General features: G+C 38.1%; 1 protein-coding gene across 2 annotated transcripts; it reads right to left on the reverse strand.

Moving 5' to 3' along the window:
- Positions 1 to 112: 112 nt before the first annotated feature.
- On the reverse strand, positions 113 to 24,653 carry LOC111863600 (neuroplastin). 2 transcript variants are annotated; one of them, XM_023850067.2, is made up of 6 exons: positions 24,401 to 24,653; positions 9,425 to 9,709; positions 8,791 to 8,901; positions 5,662 to 5,838; positions 4,451 to 4,586; positions 113 to 2,696 (listed from the first exon to the last, which is right to left on the reverse strand). In XM_023850067.2, the coding sequence occupies exons 1-6, from the start codon at positions 24,495 to 24,497 to the stop codon at positions 2,648 to 2,650; spliced, it is 855 nt and encodes a 284-aa protein (XP_023705835.1). In that variant the 5' UTR covers positions 24,498 to 24,653; the 3' UTR covers positions 113 to 2,647. The 2 variants fall into 2 exon arrangements, with proteins under 2 accessions (XP_023705835.1, XP_023705836.1); XM_023850068.2 differs by lacking the exon at positions 24,401 to 24,653 and adding an exon at positions 11,056 to 11,137.
- Between the last annotated feature and the right edge of the window lie 195 nt (positions 24,654 to 24,848).

Below are 24,848 nucleotides of genomic sequence, written 5' to 3' on the forward strand. Positions count from 1 at the left end.
ATATCAACAAGCCCACAGAACTATGAAACCCACCCATATCACAGCAGACACCAGAAACGCTTCTTCACTTATGATTCCGTTCCTGGCACCTCCATAAAAGTTCACAGTCACATGTTCAGATTCCTTTTCAGAGAGGGAGAACATTTCAATCATGAAACCCCTGGGGTATCCATCAGACACCTTGCACAAGAGACAAAGGGTTCAAGTATGCTCTGTTTCTGAAAAGAAGCTACAATGCATGAATGTGAACTTCTTACGGATATGGCAGGAATGCATGACAGGGAACATTTCCAGCATCTGCTGTGACCTGTGTTATGTACCACTTTTGATCTGTTGACCTATAGGCTTGTCTATACTGCTGGCAGTTGCAGTTTCGATTGTCTGGGTAGACTCTTCTGCCTAGGCAGACCAGATATATGCAGCAGGCTGAGAGACAAACATACTGTATTCAAACTCAGCATACATTCCAACCCATCGCACACTGAGTTATATACTGGAGTCAACTGCATCAACAGTGTTCAAGGCTACTGTTCAGTTTCTTCACCATACTCTTTGCAGGCTACTCATTTAAATCAGGACATTCTCATTAAAAAGCACAACAGCAATTTAATTTTCATTAATAAAAAAGAAAAATCTGTATTCAATCTATGGAGTCTCTCACAGCTGGATGCATTCAGGTTTAAAGCTTCTGCTGAAGGACCCACCTTTCCTAATACATGCTCTGTCGGGAGCCCAACCTTCTACATCGACCTAACTCTTTGCCTTTGTAACTACCTTACCTGCCTTATCTTCCAAATTAATTATTTGCACACATTATTCTTGTTAGAACACACTCTACTTCAATATTATGTCCATACACCCTTCTTACCTAGCAGTAAGCTGTAATACATGCAGGTCTACAAGTTTCATGCTGCTATGTTTTGTCGTTATGACTAACTGGACCCACAATACAGAAAGTGTGTTGATAATGTCATATCACTATTGGCAGAAAGTCTTACACACACAGAATATAGTTAGTCCCAGCTTTATACAGAAAAACTGAGTTCTATATTACAAATGTTTAATATCAAATAAAAATTCTGCCTTAATCAAAATTTAGGCAACACATAAATGGTTGAAAGAATAATTTGTAGTTGGCACAGAAATCAGTCCTTCCATTTTGAAAATTGGCTTTCAGCATGTCACAAGGCTTGGACCAAAACTTCTGACTGATTTCTCAAATGGTGTGTGAGTAAACTGTGCTGGCAATGGACGTGTAAAAGCGTCATGTTAGGGAAAATCAATCATATATGGGTCCTGGTTTCTGTGCACAGCTCATACAAATACTAATACCATGCATCTGCATTTTTAAGGAATTTTACACTAAAAATCTGCTATAATTCCACAAACCACAGAAATGTAATTTCTAATAAAAATGAAGTTGAATGCAAACCACATATCTGAGGTAGCACATATGTATAGTCTAACAAAATTAAATGTGTAGTTACATGGTATCAGAATACAGTGATATGGTGAGCAGTCTACACACATGCGTTCTGCAATGCTTACCCCCAACAACAACCATACAAACACAAATTAGCGATGCTTTGGAAATAACATTTGAACAGATAAGTAATTATACCGAGCTCCTGACCCTTTGAAACATTCAAACAGTGTTCTAGCTTTCTCATTTACAACAACTCTCCCTCACATATGCTACAGTGACTATATTACATAATTACAATATGAAAATGTGCCAAAATGGATATGTGTGAGGCACCAACAACAGAACCACAACCAATAAGAGCATTGCAAGGTCTATTGGCAGAACAAATGAGATTATTTATGCCTATGTGCACACACAAATCATACAAGAAACAACAGCAAAACCACAGTCACAATATTGACAGAGGGAAGGAGAGGGAAGAAGGGAAGGTAATATTCTGCCTGTAGAAAAAGGGGGGAGGATATTATAATTAAAACAATGAGAATATAATGTCTTGGTGTATCTTCCTACCAATTACTCTCAACAAGAACCATGTTAAGATCTGAGGTTCTCGTGTCATCAGTGATTATGAACGTTAACGTCTTCTGCGATGTCACGATGTACAGTCTGACAGACCATTACCAACATTCTGGAGGACCCTGCTGCTGCTTTCGCTTTCAGGGCAGAAGAGTGGCTTCTACCTCGAAGATGGAGGCAGCAAGGTCCTCCAAAATGTTGGCGAGTCTACTACACATCATCACACGCAAGTCAATAACCTTCATAGTTAGCTGCTGTGAGAACCGGAAATCTCATGCAATTAGAACCACGCTTAAGAATTGTTTATATTGGTGCACTATCAACAGTACCTGGTACATTTCCCTCCCCCAACAGAAAATCATCCTCACACTTTGTTGGGTTATCTGGAAGTATAAATATGCAGTTGTCCATTCATACAAAACAAAGGACTGTCTTACCCCTGCATTTCTTTGTCTCACATTCTTCTGCATACTGAGGGGAGGGAGATGATCTAGTGTCAAAACATGCATTTTTATGGCTACCCTATTTTTTACTAAAAACTTGGTGATCATCAAAACATTCTTCTTTTTTTCAAGTTAAAAAATTAACAAAGAAGCCAACAGTTTATTTTATTTTTCCCCCCAATTTACAGCAGCCACTTGGCATTCACTTCCTCTGTCTAACGGAATCTTTGCCATGGTCAGGTGTGTTCTTCCTGTAAAACAGAACAAGACCACAAGCAATGACAACAGTGTTTTCCACCCATCACTATAATGACAATCAAGGACTGATACATATATTTGCATGTTGGCAACAAAGTGGTACCTTCATCACCCAACCTATACCTCTGCCTGCCAACATGCAACAATTTTGGAACAACTTTTTGAACAACTTTCAACAATAAGCTCTATCTTCTGAGACGTAACTGTGTAATTCATTGAAAGTCAACCAACAATTTGGAGGAACATGTTACGTCCATCTCCAGGGTGAAAGAAAAACCAAAGCAAGCAACCAGAATGAAAGCAGGTGGCAAGGAGAGCTGGTTTCTTGCTCACCTTATTCTTTGACCCTGAAGATGGAGGCAACATGTTCCTCCAAATTGTTGGTTGACTTCCAACATACTACATGGTGTTATATCCCAGATGACAAAACTCTTCATAACTACTGCTCTGAGAATGTCAAATCCTACGAAATTTGACGATAAGGAAGTTAACTAAAATTTGTCATCAAATTCCAGTGTAAGTTAAAACCAGACAAAAATAACAGACATTACATACAGTTCTACATGTGTACCTCAAGTCCAACTAATTTTCAGAATAAAAACTGTTTAGAACAAGAGTTGCAGAGTAAAATCTGTGTTTCCTATACATAATTAACTCTCACATTCCCTCATCGCACCCACAAGAAGCACACTGCTTCTTTCCTAGCTACCTAATGTTGCTACACGAAGACAGAAGAGCGACAAATGTGAACAGCTACAGTAAACAGCAGCAATTCTGAATCAATGGCCTTGAAGTCACTCTCTTACTACACTCTATATTTAAGACATGTGCCATCCTGTGAAGTACCTATTAAAATCACTCGACGCACCCATCTGAATGCAAGCAACGACTCGAGAACTGCTAAATGGATTCTCACAGGGAGTTCTACAATAAATTTGTCAACATTTTAAAATCTGGTTAAAAATGGACTCAGAATTATTGGGTTTTTGGATTTTGTTCATCCTCCGGTATTCGAGAAACCAGAGAACAAAACGTTTCGGAAGCTGGCTCTGTTTCCGTCCTCAGGTGAGGGAGATGCCTACTCTGTTTGGTCCCTTACAAAGAAATAACCTCAATCACTGGACAGCCTATGTCAGTATAAGTACAGGTATATAAATACCTGAGACAAGGCTTTGTCAGGGGAGGTAACAGGAAAATATGCAATAAAAACTGTGATAAAGCAGGCACAGACCTGAAACTAAGACAGAAACAGAGGTCAGTTTCAGGCCCATGCATGCTTTATCACAATGGGTTGTGCCCAGTGATTGAGGTTAGCTCTTTCTAGGGGGCCCAACAGAACAGTTGTCTCCTCACCTGAGGACAGAAACAGGTCCAGTTTCCAAAATGTTGTGTTCTCTAGATTTTAGCATACCAGATGATTGAGAAAATCCAAAAACCCCCACATGAGGCTTACCATAACATTAAAGTTAGGCAATTTGTTTAACATTCTCAAATTATGAATTTTCTGCTTCACTGTGTGCAGTGCCCCCTCTACCAAACTCTTACATTATGAAATACTGATTATAAATGTAACACCGTCTCATTTGTGGCACGAGTTTATGTCACTGAAAACAGCTACCCAAGATAATGCTGTACACTGCTCAATGTAAGGATGTAAATTAACATTACATCCCCAGTAAAACCCCAACACAGAGTTCATCTGTAATCTTCTGACATGTCAATAACTGACGGTACAACGGCCACTTACGTTTCAGGACTGTTATCTGTGTCACTTTCTTCCAACTCTGTCTTGTTGCGTTTCTTCTCATAAATCAAGATAATGCCACAGAGGACAAACACTTCAGCACATATGCCAAGGAAAGGCCAAAGAGCAGCTAGCTTATCTGTAACAGGCCAAACAATACTAAATGCAGTACAATCAAGAGTGTCCATCAAGTGAACCTTCCACATTTAGTGAAACCAACATCTTGTCCTTACTTTTAAGGGAATTATATAATACAGTAAACACTTCTTTCCTTCTTCATTAGCACACATAATTGGGAGTATATGTACTAATGGACATAACCCTGCAACCTTCCAGACAAGAACCTACTGTTCTACTATCTATTTTAATGTTACCCTTTCTTCTCCTGCTCAATCTTCGAAGTGTCCATTTTTCATGAGATTCTATCAGCAAAGTATTCTTTGTCACAACCACTGTAATCTCCTACTTTTCATTATTCCAACAACACTATGACTGTGAAATGGAGGGTGCTACCAGAGCTGTAAATGGAGGTAGATAACATCTACTTCAATCCAGATTATGAAGTTACTTCTACTGCCTTAAGACATCATAGGTATTGCTCCTAACAATGATAAGTGTAAGAACAAATTCAGGAGAAGTCTCACTCACTCCTGGAAGAGCTGGCAGTTGTGTAGCTACTCAAGAACTTCCCAGCATTTTATGGAACCCGAAGGTTCATTACTGTGTTGACAAGAGCCATCCACTGGTCCCTATCCTGAGCCATATCAATCCAATCCATACAATCCCATTCTCTCTCTATAAGATCCATTTTAATACAGTCAACCCATCTATGTCTTGGTCTTCCCAGTGGTTCTTTCCTTCTGGCTTTCTCATCGGTATCCTATATGCATTCCGCTTCTCTGCATTCATGCTACATGCCCAACCCATCTCACCCTTCTTGATTTGATCATTATAAGCTCCTCATTATGTCATTTTCCCCAACCTCCTGTCACTTCATCTCCTTTTGGTCCAAATATTCTCCTCAATGCTCTAATTAATTAATAATAAAGTGGCTACTATTTTTGTAGCACAGCATGATATTATTAATTTCATTAATCAGATAATGTCATGCAGTTAATTGTGTCAAGGACCTAGCAATAACCTGTCCTGTAGAATTATCCAATCATATGGACTGACATGGAAAACAAATAAAAGCCTTCAAATAATATTCTCACCCTTAACTCTAACATATGCAGTTGCAACAGCTGTAGAATTATTAGCAAGTGTTGCAGTGCAACTATACAATCCACGGTCCTCCATTTTTGCTTCCTTGATAACAAACAATGCATTGGGAACACCATTATGTTCTTGAAGCACTACGCGGTCACGACTTCTGTAGTAAGTTTCATTACCTGAGGTAGAAGAAGATCTCAGTGTTAATTACGACATTCAGTTTTCATGGAGATCACTTGTGTCAGGCAACAAGAAGTTTGGGGCACACATATGTATTACAGCAACACTGGATGTGACCTACACCTAGATGGGTGACCACAATAGATTTCAGCACTTCTGACTCACATGCTGATGCGCTATAATTTCTGACCAATCACACAATATCAGGGCTAATAAATCACTACTCTATGAACAAGTAACATATGCTGAGAGCACAGGAGCTACTCCCATGTTTTGATTCTCTCCACATCTCCTTCAAGGTGTATGCTCTCACTCCAGACATCCAGCCATTCTGCTCACATCAATATTGGTAGAGTTGATTGTGGTGACTATCTTCGGTCCGAAGACAGGGGCTAGGTCTATCTATTGGATCAAACTCAGTAGGTTTTATTACCTGAGAACGGGGACAGAATTCAGTCTCCGAAACACTGTGTTTCAAAAAAGAAACAGGACGTTTCTTTAAAAAATAGACAAGACGATGGATAATGTCCAAAAACATGATACTTGTAGGAAACACAATTTTAAAATTAATTCATAAAATTAGGAAGATGTATTGACACGAGCTGCGACAGTGTACAAAAGTGCAGCAATTTCTCCAACAATTCTAATGCAGCTGATGATGGAAAAACAGGTCCAAACATGCTGTGCAACAGATGTGTTAAATAAAGACAAACAACTTCAAAAATTCTGAGCTTTAAAATTGTAGAATTTTAATTTAAAACTTTTAGTGTGTGCCGCATATGAGACGGCAGTGAATGCTTGACTAAGAAGCATTTTATTTTATTTTTCATATTTCTAATTATACTTCTTTGCAATATGCTACACCAAAGAAGATGCCAACTTTACGGTGTGGCAACTGTTATTCTGCTGGGTCTTAAGAGGTTACAGTACATTTTACAGAGGTGGGTGAAAATATAAAAAAGAAGATGCTACATGATGATCAGTGCCAGCGGAAATTCAAACCAGTTACCTCCAGAGTGTGAATATTCGACAGAAATAATCTCTTAGCATCAACTCAATTACACACTTGGGCTATGAATGCTGCCTCAGATAAATGCATGTAATCTTCATAGGCTATCAATAATACTGTATGTATGTTCTCAATTATGTACTGTGAGAATCAAAAAGAGTGTGGAAGAGAAAGATATATTGGACACTGCACAGAAAACCAATAATGAAATGGTATGGCAGAGATTAGGTGTGTGGAAACTGATGGGTTGTAGGCAAGCAAGTAGAAAAGACCAGGGTCCCATATATGGTGAAATGGAAGATGTCATGCATATCATTTAACGTTGGGTCAAAACCTCCAGCTCGGGAGTGGAGGCTATTAATGAGAAGCAGACAACCTTTCATGAGGAAAGTTCCTAAAAAAAAGTATAATTTTAGTAGTAGAATATGTCTTCTGGGTCTGTGTGCTTAACTGTTCAGTTACCAGTAGGTGTGTTAAGAGAATTCATCATTCATTTGTAGAACGCGCAATCATGACTAGGTGTAGACAGCCATTTTTTCAGATTAACACTGAAGGCATTACAGTCTGTATCAACACTGAAGTCTGCTGAAACATCAACAATCCCACTTCTTCCCAACTTGCTGTTATGCGTTATCTTACATCTGAAGAAAATGCTAGAGAAGTGGCTAACATCTCAAGTACTGAGAGTCCAAATTCCATCTCGTCACATGTTTTGTGAGACAAAAAGCAACGCTCCTGTATGAGACACGTTACATAACTTTTTTTTACTTAATTTACCTTATCAATTCTTATCACAGATTTCTCACTATCAGATGAATCCCTTCCCTGATCTCAGACTGGAAATTTTTGAGGAAAAATAATTTCACTACTTGTCCTGATAAAATTCTTACTACAATTCTCCAGAACAAAGACAACTCTTATTGCCTTTCCTTCTTCATCACAGCCTGGACATCACATGATATCAGTCTCATCAGCTTCAATGTATGTATGCTTGCTGCTCTGTTGTTACATACTGTCACATGCAGGGAGTACACGCGATGAATATAACAGGTTCTAGAGCAGATGACTGGGTTTATTAACATTTTCCTTTACAATCACTCTTAAGTGCAGCCAAGACAGCACTATCGCTGATGCATACAATTTTCAGTTCACTGTTACACACGCATTAGGATTCTCAGTCTTCACTAGCCATCTCCTGGTAATGGAACTAAAACAGTCTCACTGTGACTGAATCTTCTAATCACATACTAAGTCTTCAGAGGCCGACTTCTGATTTCTCTTCAACTTCAACTGAACTGCTGTGTGCCACTGTATTCCCATTCTCTTGGCTGAAGTAATCTAAGCTACAACAGATGCTCATTATATAGGCTCTGCACAGACCACACAGAAAACAGAGTTTTATCTATTGGACCATGTTTACGGAGCTGCTGTCTGGCAATGCGTTGATCAAATCCATTACAATATGTTAACAAGTAGTTACGAATATATGCGAAGTGACTGCCAGTGTTTGAATAACAAAGTAGGCCACGAAGACATATGACAGAGTGGAGGTACAGCTCCAGTCTTTCTTAACCTTCGACAGTAAATGGAGGTATTAAGCTTCATGCTGCCCCAGTTGCTGTATCCATGGGGAGAGAGCTCCAAGTAGCCATTAGTTAAAAGGCTGGTTGGGTCCGAGACAGTATGGATGCAGTGTAATCAAGAAAAATGTCTGTTTCTGCCAGGAATCAAAAGTGATTCTCCAATTATCCAGTCCACAGCCCACCCACTCTTCTCACTAAGCCATGGTTATAGTTAAATGTTTCACAACGAAAAATTATTTACTGCAAGTGTCAAATATTTATAGCATTTTGATTTCAGCAGTTTAAACCACATGTAAGCTAAATTTACACGGTGGCACGGAGCCATACTGTCGGTTTGAGATGAATGAATGGATACTTGCCAAATGTCCAAGAAACTTCTGGAGACGGTTTGCCAAGCACTACACACTCCAGTTTCAGCTTCTCTCCTTCCACCACAGTAACATCCTTCTGCATTCCTACGTGAAGCTTCACTGCAAACAGACACACGGGTACTAGGAAATCAAGGCTATCTGAATATAAACGAGCACTAGACCCTCACACAGATTTGGAACTACGTGCCAACTTACAAGTTCATTCCTCAATCATTTATGTGTTGCTCTTACTTAATACAAACCTGAATGATTTTTATCTCAAAATTTCACAGCAAGTAAAAAGCTACAGTACATTTCTGAGCGTACGTCATACCTTAGACAGACAATACTATGGAAGTAAACTCTTCCATGTTGAATGGGATCTCCAGTATGGCCAGCATGATTCTCATGGTATGTCGAAAATAGAATCTGGCAAATATCTAACAATGATTTAACAACGTGCATCACTATGTGAAAATGACACTCTCTCAAAGATTTTTTTTTGTTAAATTTGCATTTCAGAAACCAAATTAAAATCTGTCAGCTCTCCATCTTATAAAAAATTATTAAGGGTGGGTCAAAAGATTTGAAACTATAATAAAAGACCGAACTTCATGCAAACTGAAAAATCCGTTCCACTTACCAATTACTTCAATATCTCTCTTTCCAATTGTTTCATTTATTTTAGTGGATACTGCTTTACAAGTATAATTGCCCACATCTTCGTCCTGCGGGTCCAGTATGACAAGTCTGTTATTCTGTATGTTGATTCTGTTATCCTTCAGGGCTGTAATATTTACACCATTTTTGTACCATTCCATCCGTATATCACTTTCATTGGTGTTACATTGTATTTCCAGCGGCGTCTTGAAGATTATGGACTTGTACCTTGTTGAATCAGCATCATAGTTCACTGAGATGGAGTTCGCTGCAGGAAAATAAGACAACTGTACATAAACTGAGCTTCTCGCAGCCATAACTGGAGATGTGATACCATTGAGTTTGGTAGATAGATATCAACATTTCAGAGAAACATGCTGCTTCCATCTTCATGGTAGAACAAGCTTCATTTATTATACCATGAAGATGGAGAAAGGGGGTTCCTCCAAAATACTGGCGCTTACCTATCAAACTACAGTGTCAAGTCTTAAAGAAAGTAATATTATATTTTAGCATCCCGCTGCATTGAGGCATCATCCTTATTATCAAAGTAGATTATTGACAGATACTTTGATAATAAGGTCAAAGAAAGTCATTTTTAACATTATAATTGTGCAAAACCTTCACTTTGTTCAAAAATCTCTATTAGAATCCGTTGCAACACAACAAGACAGTCGAGGTCAATATTACCTTAGCTACATGTTTCGGCTTTTAAAGTCATCGTTTGGCAAATACATAGTTATTACACTCGCAAACTACTGAACTGCATTTCAATATGATGGTACAACAGTGATGGATACTTGAGAAATATGTTACACTATAATACAAAGTATATAAATACAATAAAATTATAAAAACGAAAGTTATACAATTAAAAATATGGTTAAAAACTATTCATGCAATATTTCATATTATGAGGTCTGTTGTTGCAATCGTATTGTCATATTCCAGCGGACATATAGTGGTATTATTCTTGCCTTGTACACATATGGAAGGGTTAACTAATTGGAAGCCCATGTTATTAGTGCAGTATTATTTAATATTTACTGTTTGACCAGTGCCTGATTTTACATGTATGTATGTATGTATGTGGATTCTGGTGGGAAGACTGATTGCAAGCTCAATTAACCTTGACCATTGTGTTGTTGTATTGCGATGGATTCTAATAAAGATTTCTGTATAATAAACACAACAGGATGCACTCTGGTTCTATATGGGTGTGAAACTTGGTCTCTGACATTAAGAGAGGAACAAAGGCTGAGGATGCTTCTGGTCAGTAATAATATGATCAGATGATTCTGGTTAAACAGTTCAGAGTTCTCCACAGTCCTGAATTTCCCAATAATCCTGAATATGGATACATTTCTGAAGTTTTAAACGTTCATCAACATGATTTCCACGCCATCACAATTCCTCAGACATATCAGAATAAAAATTTATATTACCATAGTTCTACTAACACTTTTATGAGAGTCAAAGCTGGGGGGGAGGAGCAAAGCAAAACAAACCCAGAATTACAGATGCCGAAATGAAATTCATGAGACAAACATTGAAACACATCTGGATGCACCATTAAAGGAATGAGACTGTATTAAAATGCATTTATTTACTTACTTTATTGAACAATGCTGTCAGACTGTACAGCATCAACTGACTGAACCATCACTACTAATCAACTTGAAAGGATGTGGTTATCACCTAGTATTGATGTGCCATAATGCATCCTGGTGTTTTGGCACCTCCCAATAAAAAACCAGTAACATTACCAATTGAGTCAAACTGTTTGGTGATGTATTAAAAGAACTAAAAACAAAACACTTCAAAAATATAAAGCCAAAACTACTGAACTTTTCCAGCTACATATTTTGCACCAAACAGCACTGTGCAGAATTTGAGGTTCTCACACTGGTGGCAACTGAAGTTTCAAGGGAACATACTGCCTCCATCTTCAGGGTCAAAGAATCTGCGAAGTAAGAAACCAGCATGAAAGTAGGTGGTTCTTCGACCCTGAAGACGGAGGCAGTATGTTCTTCTGAAACGTTGGTTGATTTCCAACAGAGTACACAGCGTTATATCCCAGAAGACATTGCTCTTCAGAACAGCATTATTTACCATCACAGAAATTAATACTGTTATGTCCACAGTTAAATATTCAGTTATTCAGTATAGAGGGGGTGGGTTTCCCCATGCACCACGACTAATAGTCTATTGTAGGTCCCCCTTTAATTTCTACTGCCGCCATACCCTACTGATACTGGTGCCTGCTATCTCCCCTTTCTGCCAGCGAGGTCGGCCCTCTACTGGCAGCGGTACCCGATAACTCTCCCCTTTCTGCCAGCGAGGTCAGCCCTCTACTAGCATTGGTACTCGATAACTTCCCCATCTACCAGAGACACTGGAAACTACTTGGGCAGGAAACTTTTTGCCTAATTTTGCTCAGAGGTCTCCTAGAGACATGAGGATCTTTTACGTGCCGTAAATCTACGACACGGGACCCATGGCTTAAAGTCCCTCCTGGAGGACTTGTTCCCTGAATTTTTCTGCCCTTAAAAATTCCGCGACCTCCTCTGGGTTTGAACCTGCGTACCTTGAGCCATGATGTGGGAACGTTACCCCTAGACTACGGAGGCCGCTTCCACAGTTAAATAACTTACTACGATATTTTTTAGAAAGTTTATATTTCTCCACATCTCAAAACTGGTGAACATTCATTAATTAAAAATGACACATTACCCGAAACCCTTACAGCACATTTTTTTCTTGTGGGCTATTTTACAACACAGTCAGTAGCTAGAAAATATAGTTTCAAACTATAGGGTGAACAGCAAATGAAAAATTGCAAGGAAGTGGCCATGACATAATCAAGGCACTATCCTAGCATTTACTTGGAGGCACTAAAGAATATTACCCCATTCCCATATGAAAAAACTCAGAACAGCTGGCATTACAATTGTGCCAACCTGCCTGGTTACAATACATTCAATTTTAAACAAATTACAAGGTAAATAACATCTAAAAGTTTATGACGATGGTAAATTGTTACAATTAATATGTTGTTGGACATTATCCATCATCTTGTCTGTTCTTAAAAAACCGCCATGTTTCTTTTATCTCCAGAGATAGGGGCTAGCTCTGTCTATTGGACCCAACTGAGTAGGTTTTACCTGAAGATGGGGACAGAATCCAGTCCCCGAAATGTTTTTTTTTTAAGAAACAGGACGGATTTTTAAGAACAGACAAGATCATGGATAATGTCCAACAGCATATTAATTGTAACAAATTACAATGTGTGGAACAACATGAATATCAAGTAGCGCATAGCTGTTGTGCATGTCTTTACGAGTCTATCACAAAAACAGTTTCAAAGGAAGTAAATCAGTGTCGTGACCCAAGATGATGGCGGGTCGACTGAATTATGTTGGCCGAGCGGTAGCGTAATAATTCAGCGATGGTGATGGTCAGTTGGCTGCTGGAGCGGGTATTCCAACCACAAAGAGCAAATACTCACTACAGATAATAGAGGTTTTATTGATTCTTAGTGTATATTACATACAAGCGCTGGTGGACTTAAGCCTGGCCAGCCTTCTCATAGCCCCAACCCAGACAAAATGCACCCTTCAACTTCCCTCTGTTTCTTAAAACCTCTCTAAAAACTAAACTTTCAGACCAATGTCCCGAGACATGAACCCTCACGCAGATCAGATTACACCAGCTGCTGGTGAAGGATAGGTCCCAGACGAAACACTCCAGGACCCCACTAATTTATGGAATGGCAAGGGTAGATATAACATTTTTTCTTTGAGGAAGCAGGTCAACCTCTTGGCGTGCTGTAAATTTAGTAGAGGGCATGACCCAAGACATCAGACTCAAGTTCCTAAAATTGAAAGAGGTTGAGAACATCGCAACATCAGTAGTGTCTTGGAATGTCATATTCAAGTGGTCAGAACTCCTGTTTCGTACTTGGGAAATCTCAAGTTTAATTTCAGTTCTAACACCAGATATCTTATCTACCAGAGTTTTCATGGTTTTCCTCGGTCCCTCCAGGCAAATATCAGGCTAGTACTTCAAATTAGGCTACATATGAATGTACGAACAAATGAATGGATAAGGGGTAGGCCTAGACCAGCCTTTGCACCGTGACCTTCTGTGATTTACTATGCATCCCCCTCTTTCACACTTTCAACAATCCTACACCACAGAGGCGTCTTGGTGATCACCTGGCTCCATAAAGCATTCATTATCATTTGATGCTACAATACAGTGCAAGCTACCGACAGAGTTAAATAAACCGTAAATAAATAAATAAATAAATAAAGTACTTGGTTCTCGAGACATGTGGCAGTGTAGTTGGTTGAGGCACTATGCTACAAGTGGGAAGGTCACAGGTTCAGTTCCTGATAATTTCAATTGACCTAATCCTTCCAGCCACACTACGGCCCTGGGATCAACTCAGCCTCTAAAAGAAACGAGTACCAGGAATCTTCCTGGGAGTAAAGAGCAGCTGGACATCACGTAAGGCTACAGGCCTCCATAGCCTGTTACATGAATACAAGTAACTGTACTTCTTTTTTGGTGCTGCTGCTCACAAGACCTATTATAATTTGAATTCAATTCCTGAAGTCATTAAATTGGAATCTCTTAATCTCTGAACTGTGTAAGTTTCATCTGAACTACTGTAACAGCTGATTTTAAACTAAACAACATTAACAGTTACTTACAATTTCTACTTAACATCAGAGTTAAACAGCAATGAGTCACTTATGAAACCATTTACACTGCAACATGCGTTGCTTGAAAGGTTAATAAATTTGAGATGGCAGCAGATGGAAGCATATGTACATGACACAAGGGCAGAAAAATGGTGTAGTTCTTAACAATTCATTCCTTTAAACAAGTACGATAAATCACATTATTGTTTAACTTAAGATAGGTCTGCTTTAACATCAAAGGAAAGAAAAGAACACAGTAACAAGCTGCTTGGTGTGAAATGTGTTTATTTTTCCTCCAATGTGGGACACCTGCATCCTGTTAATTTTATTATTAACAACTCCAAGCCTCTTGCTTTACTAGTCGACACTCAAGCGAACAAGTGGCTTTCATCAAACCTGCATGCACCGTACCCCCCTTTACCAGTGAAATAAATGTATTTATATTACTGCCCATGAAAAACTAATCTGTAATTAGTTCTGTACCAAAATTGCACGAAAAAAAATAATAAAATTTTGAATATGAAATCCTGCACAGCATTCTTTATCTGGTGATAATGCCAATAAATGCTAAAATTTGACAGCACTACTTTTTTTACAGCAACTGGATTAACAATTATGATGGGTGCTTAAAGAAGAGATAATTAAGCGCAGCTAAAAGAAATGAATACAGCATTAAAAAGTTATTTATTTCTCATGGCCTCAAGCAGCCTAGTTTGGGAACCGCTGCTCGACTGAGTTAAAAACCTGGGACATCCTGAGTACAGAACAGGAGTGCTAAACACTTGATCACAATGGTCAGTTTGTTGTTATGAACCCTGAAGGTTCACTAAAGCCCTTACACCAATGAGCCCTATCCTGCTGCATTCAGTTAACTTTTTCATGACTTATATCTCTTGGACTTGCCTTAATATTACCCCATCCATATTTGGCCTCCATAGTAAAATCTTCTAATGCAGTAAATATGAAGTACATACCAATGAACCATTGGTATACCCTGACAGTAACTCAGATTATAGTGTTCAATACTGGGGTGTTTCATCAATAATGAATTGGCAAGGATTTACAAGACAGTGGTAATGGCCTATTTTGAGGTAATATCGGACAGCTGCCTTTTGGGACTGAGAAAAACCATGAAAAACCTCAGAGGGTACAGCTGGTATCCTGGTTGACATTCAAACCACTCACTTCCTGAATAAAAGTCAAAAGTGTTATCACTTGAGCAAACTTCAATTTGATGCCCTCAGAGCAATCCTACTGTCATTTACTTGAACACATTACCCCTTTAAAACAAGGCAGATACAATATTGTAAACTTTATAGGGTTTCAGAACAGTTACTGTCTCCATACTAGCAACCATATATGATCTTTATGTCAGTTTGTTTGCTCCAGGCAAGATTTCATCATGTTTTCAAAACACAATCAATTACTTTCTAAACCCAAATCTGCAACCAGGATCGAGAACCAGCCTTCTATGTAATTATAGACTGGCTGCAGGGAACAAGCAACTGGATTAGCCTTTTATAATTGGTATCAAATGGTTTCACAGTCTCGCGTGCAGCACATCCTTCTATGAAACTTACTAAAAGTTATTTCGAGCAGCAGTACAGTACAATATGTCACAACGAGAACTGTCCTGCACCTACTCAGTTAGAGGGAAGTACTTCTCAAGGTTTAACTTCAAAGCAAAACTGAATGGCATTAATCTTACATCTCAGATAAGCTTAGATACCAGTGGTTCTACTTGGAATACAAGGTTCCCAAATGCATTTTCATTTACTGAAACAGTATAGATATACTGCATACGTGCATAAAATGCATATATATATATCAAGCTGGTTCAAGCAGTTAACACTTCTGACTTGTATCTGGGAGATAATTTAATTTGAATCCTATCTGGAACACTAGTTGCCCTGAGTGATGTTTTTCATAGTTTTTCTCAGTACCCTGCAAACCCTACAGCAGTACCTTAAATCAGGCCACAACCACTTCCTTCCAGCTGCTTTCCAATTCAATATTCACTAATAATCCTATTAATAGATGCTATATAGCCAAAGCTACTCACATCATTAAATAAACTATAAATAAATTTTTATGTGCACAATCTGCTGCATGCTGAGAAACTATCTCATTAAGAGTTCCATATAAAGCAAGTCTTATAAAGGATAAATTTGGAAAAGGACGAAATTTACCTGCCAACTTAGAATTGACTGCCAATACTAAATTTCCCCAAAATGTACTGAATAGTTAAGGTGATAAAATATGTCCATTAGAAGTTCATTTCCTACATAAAACAACTGCTGTAAGTACTATATAGCACTGAATGACTGGATGACAGCGAATAATAAATTGGAAAGCTGCACAGAAATGGTCATGGATTTAAAGCGCTTTCCCATGATTGAGGAAAACTGCCCAAAAAAGAAGAAGAAGAACAAAATCAGTCAGGATGATTAGTGTCCTGGCTGAGATTCAAAGTAGACAATTTACTTCTAGAGAAAGTATAGGCTGCATTGCATAATTCACCTACCCAATGGTATCATCACGTGACTACAGTTACAAAAGAAATTCTTAAAATGTCACAGTTACAACTTGGGAAAATCTGCAAAAGTACTGTCACTTAATAGAGTGACTACAGAAGGGGTTTGGAGTGGTGATCAGATTTATGGAACTCTTACAACCCGTAACTACAAGTAACGATAATGCTCTCACAGTTCTACACACTTCACAAATCACTACTGGACACTCTAGGTCTTCTCAGTCTGTTACAGCCTTCACTAGCCGTTGCTTAGTAGTGGCTTCCAACAGCGGACGTTCCCTTCCCTTTGGGTTCCTGAACTGTCCCAGCCTCAGCTGCCAGCTTCTCATAGCAACAGCTCACAACTGAACCCCAGCAGCTCTCTAACTCACTCACTCGCTCGTTGCTGTGGAAATGTGTCTGCAGAGCCATTACTTAGTAATGGCTGTTGTATAGGTGCTTCTTTCTCAGTCACTGCCTAGCAATGGGTTTACATGCCACAGTACAACACCAGGAAATTATGAGTTCATATCTGAAGATCACTTAACAAAGTTTACAGGCCAATTATTAGCAATCTGCTTTATCTTCTGTATCTTCTCCACAGCATCCAGACCCACCCAGCCTCCTATATAATGGGTACAAAGGGCTACTTCCCGAGGGAGTAAAGCAGCTAGGGTGTGAAGCTAACCACTAACCTGCATCTATTGCCAAGGTCAAGAATTATGAATCTATACCTCCAGTCACCCACACATGTTCATGGCATAGTGCTTAATTAATTAAGTTGGGGGACAACTTAACCTTTACTTTTTATTAGGCCAAGAAGAACAGATGAAGAGCCACACAAGAGGAGGAAAAAGAGGGATAAGAAATCAATCGTATGACTGTCCTTAAAACCAACGCTGGTGGCAAGGAAACACTATAAAAGATACCACTTGGAATGGAAAAGGATTCCAAAGCAAATATGCTAACAGATTTACAACTGTAGTGTTACCTCACTGTTTGCAGTCAGGGAACAAGGGTCACTAGTACCAACACCAAGCAAGCCAATACTTTTGTTTTGTGTGGATCAATTAGACTTGAGGATGTTGGATCCATTCATGTCTTATGTTTACTTTAATCTCGACCATTCTGCTTGGTCTCCCAAATGTGACTCTGAGGGAGCTCCATGAGGACTGACTTTCAGTACATAATCTGTGCTTGTAACTAGCTTTACAGAAAACTGTTTAAGGGAATTACGTTTGCAGGACAAAACTGAGTATGTGCATCACAGAGGCAAGGAAAGACACAAAACAACAACCTCAACAGCAAAGAAATCATGTACAATCATGTCATCATGAATCCTAACGTCAGCAGCACCAAAGCTGAAACGCAGTTAATTCCATATGGGATAGCAAAACTATATCAATTTGAACATGCTTTAGCAAAGAATATTAATACTTCTAACTGGGCAACTATGAAAGAAACTTCCATTTAAATGTGGTACAGGCAGCATATGAATCCAGACATTATATTTATAGTATCCCCCTCCCCCCCAACACACTTCTTCGTAGATCAGCAAATTAACTATATAACACAGACAGAAGAACCTCATAAAAGGAAAGACATTGCCAAGAGTCTCACAAGCGATATTCTAAGCATTTGTCTGTACATATTCCTCCCCAGTAAACATTACAATAAATTAATGGCCCTAAAATTACATGCCTCCAAAACTGTATCTTCCCCACAAGTATACTGCACCCTGCTGAACATGAACTACTCAACTCCATGCAGCATCTTCCTTCTTCAGGAGTTAACAATCGCATATTCCCTACGACCTACACAACTCAAAGACTCATTACCACGTTCACAGAAGCTTGTCAATGGAACCTAGCCTGAGAAAAATGCATTCACTGCACATCCTCACACTATTTCAGATCAATTTTAATATTATTCTACATATCCCCGGTCTCCCATGTGGTCTCTTTCCTTCAGGTTTTCTAATTAAAATTTTGTGTACATCTGTCCTTCATAACTTGTACTCATCTCCAAGTATAATTTGAATGATCATGTCAAGGAGCATGAGGTGGGCAGGGCATGTGGCACGAATGGGGAAGAAGAGGAATGCATATAGGATATTTGTGGGAAAGCCAGAAGGAAAGAGACCACTGGGAAGACGAAGGCGTAGGTGGGTGGACAATACTAAAATGGACCTTAGTGAGATAGGATGGGATGGTATGGATTGGATTGATCTGGCTCAGGAGGGCTCTTTTGAACGCAGTAATGAACATTCAGGTTCCATAAAATGCTGGGAAATTCTTGAGTAGCTGCAGATTTGGCTTCTCCTTAAGAAGGGCTCAGCTGCATAAGTAAGTAAGTATGTCCTATGCATTCTTAAAGTCCCATGCATCTCATCCTCCTTGATTTCGTCACCAATGAGCCATGCTTAACACAGTCAGTATACCACAAATTGAGGCCAACTGTCGAGGTATGAACTTTTAGATCCATAATGTACTGTCCCATCATGGAGAGTAACATCAAAGTTTTTCTAACATACAATAAACTGTTACAAATAAAAGCAGCCACCTAGTAATAGGAATGGGTTTCACAAGTTACATATTACGATCTAGTAATTTACAGTCCCAACAAATTTTTCATCTCTAAGACATAACACTTGGCATTAAACAATTTTTAGATGCCAAGGACACCTACCTACCAACCAGGTTATTCTAAGCTCTGTTAAAAAAACAGTCACAAGACAGTGTATGTGCCTTTTACCCTTCAGAACAGTCACACAGTTTCACATTGCATCTACACATGTACAAAATATACCTTGTATTCAATATTATTTTAAAAAATGACCCTCTTTTGAGCTCTGAATCAAAAGTCTTGGGTGAAAATTACTGTAACATCCGGAACAAATGCCAGACTTATACAACAATGCCGAAAATGATATGAAAGGTATTATATCCATAACAACATAAAAAAAACTATAGAGTACATAGAGAGTTTATAATAAGAGAAAAATAAGGTTTAATGTAATGCGGCAAAAATTATGATAACAAGGTACTTCTAAATAAGAAAATGAGAAAAGCTGATGGGGCAGTGTGAGTACTGAATTCTTAATCTATGGTTTGTTTAATTTACAAATTCAGCACACTATGTAATAACAGATGCGCTAGAAAGAATCACACGTTTCTTGCTACTATTTAATTTGGCAAATCCATGAGGTCAAACAATTACAGGTTTAATACAAATGTGCATAAAATATTTCACATTTATATTTCTACCTAAGTATATAAAAAAGACCTACATTGGCTGACAGGAAATACCACTATGAATTATCCACCAATGAGGCCAGAAGAATATTTCCATGTTATGGCAACAGCTCCAGCGCACAAAAGTACAACAGGCAAAATAATGCACAGAGCTTTGGGTTGAGATGACATGACATAAGTAGAGAAGTACGACATGATGCCAAGAATGTAGGTTCCAAAACTTTGCCAAAGTTCATCCTTACTTCACTGACAAGAATTCTATCTTCAGCCAGTTAAATCCGGTTAACGCCCTCAAAATCTATTTACCTAAGACCCAGAAATATTTTCCCTTCTTCTGTGACCTTCTGCTCCAAGCACACTCTTAATCAGAAAAGAACCTATACAAGAAGTGCAAACCACCTCAGCCTCTCTGAACCAAACACCCCAGCAGTACAAGGTGCAATCTATGGATCATTCTGCATTTTTATCCTTTTCTAATAATGTCCAAATATTCTCCTCAGCACTTTCAATCACCATGTCTCCCTCACAGCATGAAGTACAGTTTTAAAACCATACAAAATAATATGTAATTATTTATTACACCTTCAAACACAGCTATCTTTATATGATATAACTCCGTCCTAAGTGCAAACTATATTCATAGGTCTTTCGTTTTGTTCTTCTTTATACACTGCATGTTTTGGCCCCAAACGGCCATCAACAGGTGTATACACTCACGTATCTGTTACACTGCACTTATTTATAACATTTATAGCGGCACACACACAAGAAGACTACACAGAATAACACCTACAATACTAGAAACAAGAAGAAGCCGCTGCAGCACTACAGACATAGGGTGAGTAACCCTGACATTTTTACAATTTAAAACTTAGAGAAGAAAAAAATTTTTTAAAGGATTTCAAATTAGAACCGAAGATTTTATAAGTGCTAATCAGGAAGACCTATGTTTTTAAATTTTAAATGTTATAAACAAGTGCAGTGTAACAGATACGTGAGTGTATACACCAGTGTATAAAGAAGAACAAAACGAAAGGCCTATAAATATAGTTTGCACTTAGGATGGAGTTATATCATATATCATATAAAGTGCAACAGGATGCTTAAATATAATATCATAAACAACTATCTTTACTTTGGAAATCTGAAGTGAACAGCAACAGTATACAGTATCATGACCAGCTCACTCTAGTTCACTGGACTAAACTGCTTTTAACTGGTTTAAAGTACACTATAGAGTTGGGCTTTGGTGAGGTCAGCAATGAACCTTTAAATCCATAATAAGCACTTTCTTGGGGAGCAGTTAGTATAGCAACAGGTTACGCGCAGGATACATACATACATATATAATTCATAAATTCACTGATCCGTTGTCCGAATTGGACCAGATACTGAACTCGTCAAAATAAGACTTGATTGCAGAAGTACAATCATGTCAACAGCAAACAAACACACACAACCGAAAGCACGAAATAAATAATTTACATTGTCATTCATAAACAAAATTACAAGGAATATAGTTATTAAATATTATACATGCTTAGCAGAAATATATTCATCTATTGAATAAAAAGCATTTGTTGTGAGGAAGCTTTTCAGTGTGTGTTTGAAAATCTTCACATTATCACTCATCCTTTGTATATTTTCAGGAAGATTATTATAAACCATAATGGATGAATATAACATGCCTCTATGGATTGAAGATAATCTCACTGATGACACATCGTTGGATCAAACGATACAACGCACGCAGCCACAAGAGTAGAACACATCATAAGACATAATATACAGACAACATTAGAAACATAAGAAGAACGACTCCCACGTGGATGATCAATAATACACACAAATTTAAAATATGACATATGAGATAATAGGTTTTAACATGTTTTAAATACATAAACTTTATTATTATATAAGGACGTACACAAATTTAATATTATTTGTAAATGGACATATAAAGGCAAGCAGTGAAATAGTTGACGCATCGATACACCTGAAGATGGCAGCATACTGCCGAAACATGTAGTGTAGAAGTGGTAAATGGGATTGTATATCCTTACGTAAGCCATACTGCTCAGGAACCAGGATATAATTTCTTATAAATGCTGTTTAAACCTGCTAAACACTAAGTTTTCAAATAATTTAGAGAAACTTGTCAATAAAGATATTGGTCTATATTTGGCAATTTCAGTAACATCACCTTTCTTAAAACTTGGTATAATATTTGCATATTTCAGTCAGTCAGGCCATATGCCCGAACTTACAGAAAGATCATAAATATAAGTAAGTGGTTTTACTATCTGTTCACTACATATTTTAATAATTTTATTTGACAACCCACCATATCCATGAGAAGATTTATTTTTTAACGAATTTATCAGAAATCTTAGCTGTAGAGTACTCACATGAAAGTGGTAAAAAATATACATTATTAGAACTCTGACCAACTAATTTGCTAACTGAACTAAAAAAATATGAGTCAAATGCCTTAGCTTCGTTCCTACTATCGATTATTACATTACCTTCTCTCAATTCCGAATATGAATGTTTTTCTTTGACTCTCTACCATTTTCTTTCTTTATGATTTTCCAGGACTCGTTGGATTTATTAGATGCAGCCATTATTATTCCCTCATAATATATACCTTTAGCTCTTCTGACAACTTTTCTCAGTAACATACAATATCGAGTATAATACTCCTTAAGGATGGCCAGGGTTTGATTCCTGCCAGGGGTAAGAGATTTTTCCCCACTCCACAGCATCCAGACTGGCTCTGGGAGCCATCCAGCCTCCTATCCAGTGAGTACTGGGGGTAAAGCAGCCAGGAAGTGCAGCTGACCACTCACTTCCATCCAGTGTCAAGGTCAAGAACGGTAGACCTATACCTCCACTCCCTAACACATTTTCATGGCGTGGTGCTTAATTAATTAAGCAGAGGGACAACTTTACCTTTATACTTTTAACAGGGAATTCCTTGATCTGCTGAGTTTCATTCCTAACCATTACATCAAGTTATAGGTGGGAGGGGTTAGAGGTAAAGTTACTTTAACCCACACCAGAAAGAGCTTGTAATACCCACTGGACAGGAGGGTGAGCCTGCATGCAGTGGTGGAAAAAAAATCCTGCCCCTATTGGAAATCAAATGCACAGCCTAGCTGAGTTTGTGATATATTCACAGAACTTCCTTTAACCAAACTGGAACTGTCAATAGTCTCACAAAGATATATCACTGCCAGACATCAACATATCTTCCGCTTTAATTCCACTGCTACAAATCACTACCATTTCCTACCGCTGGGAACATTAACTAAGTAACTAACGAACCAACTGCACACTTTATAAGCAACAGGCATACCAAAAAAGACAATACATGTGGCAAAGGAGGAGGAACTAGACTGACTTCAATTAAAAACACTGTAAATAAGGAAACACTGATTGCAGCAGGCACACCAGTTCCCCCCAATTTCACTACACCTGACAATATCCGAGTAGGCCGAAACATGTAGTGCACTGACGAATTTTAAAGCATATAATTTTAAACCCTGATGCTGTTCCATGATGGATGGTAAGTAATAAATTCTAACAGCAACAGGTTGCTAAGATACAACATTATGAAAATCTACGTTTGATACTTAACTCAACGAGCATCACATATGTCCAGGTGACAAATGCTGATCCTAAACACAATTTCATTTTATACCAAAACGATAATACGAGTTACAGTCTACATTTTATACCACAGCGATATCAGTCATACTAATTCGATTTAATTTTTAAGGAACAGTCAACTGTGTCTCAGTTGTATTGTATTTGTATGACCTGTTCCACATCTTACAGTCATTCTGACTTACTTTGGATCTACAGAATGTAATGTATGTATGTATGTATGTATGCATGTTTTCTGCAGACTACACCTAGCTGTTACAACTTTCATAAGTAACTACATGCAATTAATGATTTCTGCATTTCAAAGTGCCAATCTCTGAATGATATGTTATACAACATAATTCCCTTTATACTTAATTAAATCAGTGCAAAATATACGGCAGCTATGTCCTTGACAGTTTATATGCAGTTATCAGTTTAGACCAACTAAAAATAATTAACATAATGGAACTACTGAGAAAAACATATGCTCTCTGTACACAAATATATGTCACTATCATGAACCATCACCGAAATAACATTAATTAACCATACCGACTTCTTAAAAAAATACCATTTTACGTCACTGTAATTCAGTCCTCCTTGCAACAGTGGTCACAGATGAATTATGACGTTAGATGGGCCAACTCAGAGTGACCTTACAGAAAAGGCTATAACTAATGTCCTAACACAGTATCACTTATTATCAAAGACAAAAAAAGTGGTGGGAAAATAAAGTTAAAACTAGGGCAAGTTAAGTTAAGCATCAACACTTTCCCTAAATTCCGGTGTAGGGCAGATAATGAACAATTTGTCAGAACATTATTAATGCTTACCCGCTACAGTAGAAAAGATGTTTGTAAATCCTAAAAATAACACACTTAACAAAAAACACTGTAGTACAGATCCCATTTTATTTATTGATATTATCATGTTTCTGAGTCTGAAGGAATGTTCACACTCACACACACAAACTTAATAAACAACAACTACAAAGATATTCTAAACGCTTCCTCAACTTTGAACCATATAACTCTGTACAAACCCAACCCACTATGTACTAAGGCAAGTCTGCAAGATGGCGCATAGGGTATGATTGTATCAGACGAAAATAAGTATAATTTTTTACCAAAGGAATGTGGGCATGCGCGAGTAGAATCAGTTCAATTGCGTCATGACATTGTGACGTCAGACCGTCTTTGACGTCATTTCAAGTCTTTTAAGATCGTTTGAGACGATCCAATAAAATCTGTGTACCAAAAGACATCGAGATGATCGAGATTT

The sequence above is a fragment of the Cryptotermes secundus genome, unplaced genomic scaffold (genome assembly GCF_002891405.2).
Source record: "Cryptotermes secundus unplaced genomic scaffold, Csec_1.0 scaffold57, whole genome shotgun sequence".
Taxonomy (NCBI): Eukaryota; Metazoa; Arthropoda; class Insecta; order Blattodea; family Kalotermitidae; genus Cryptotermes; species Cryptotermes secundus.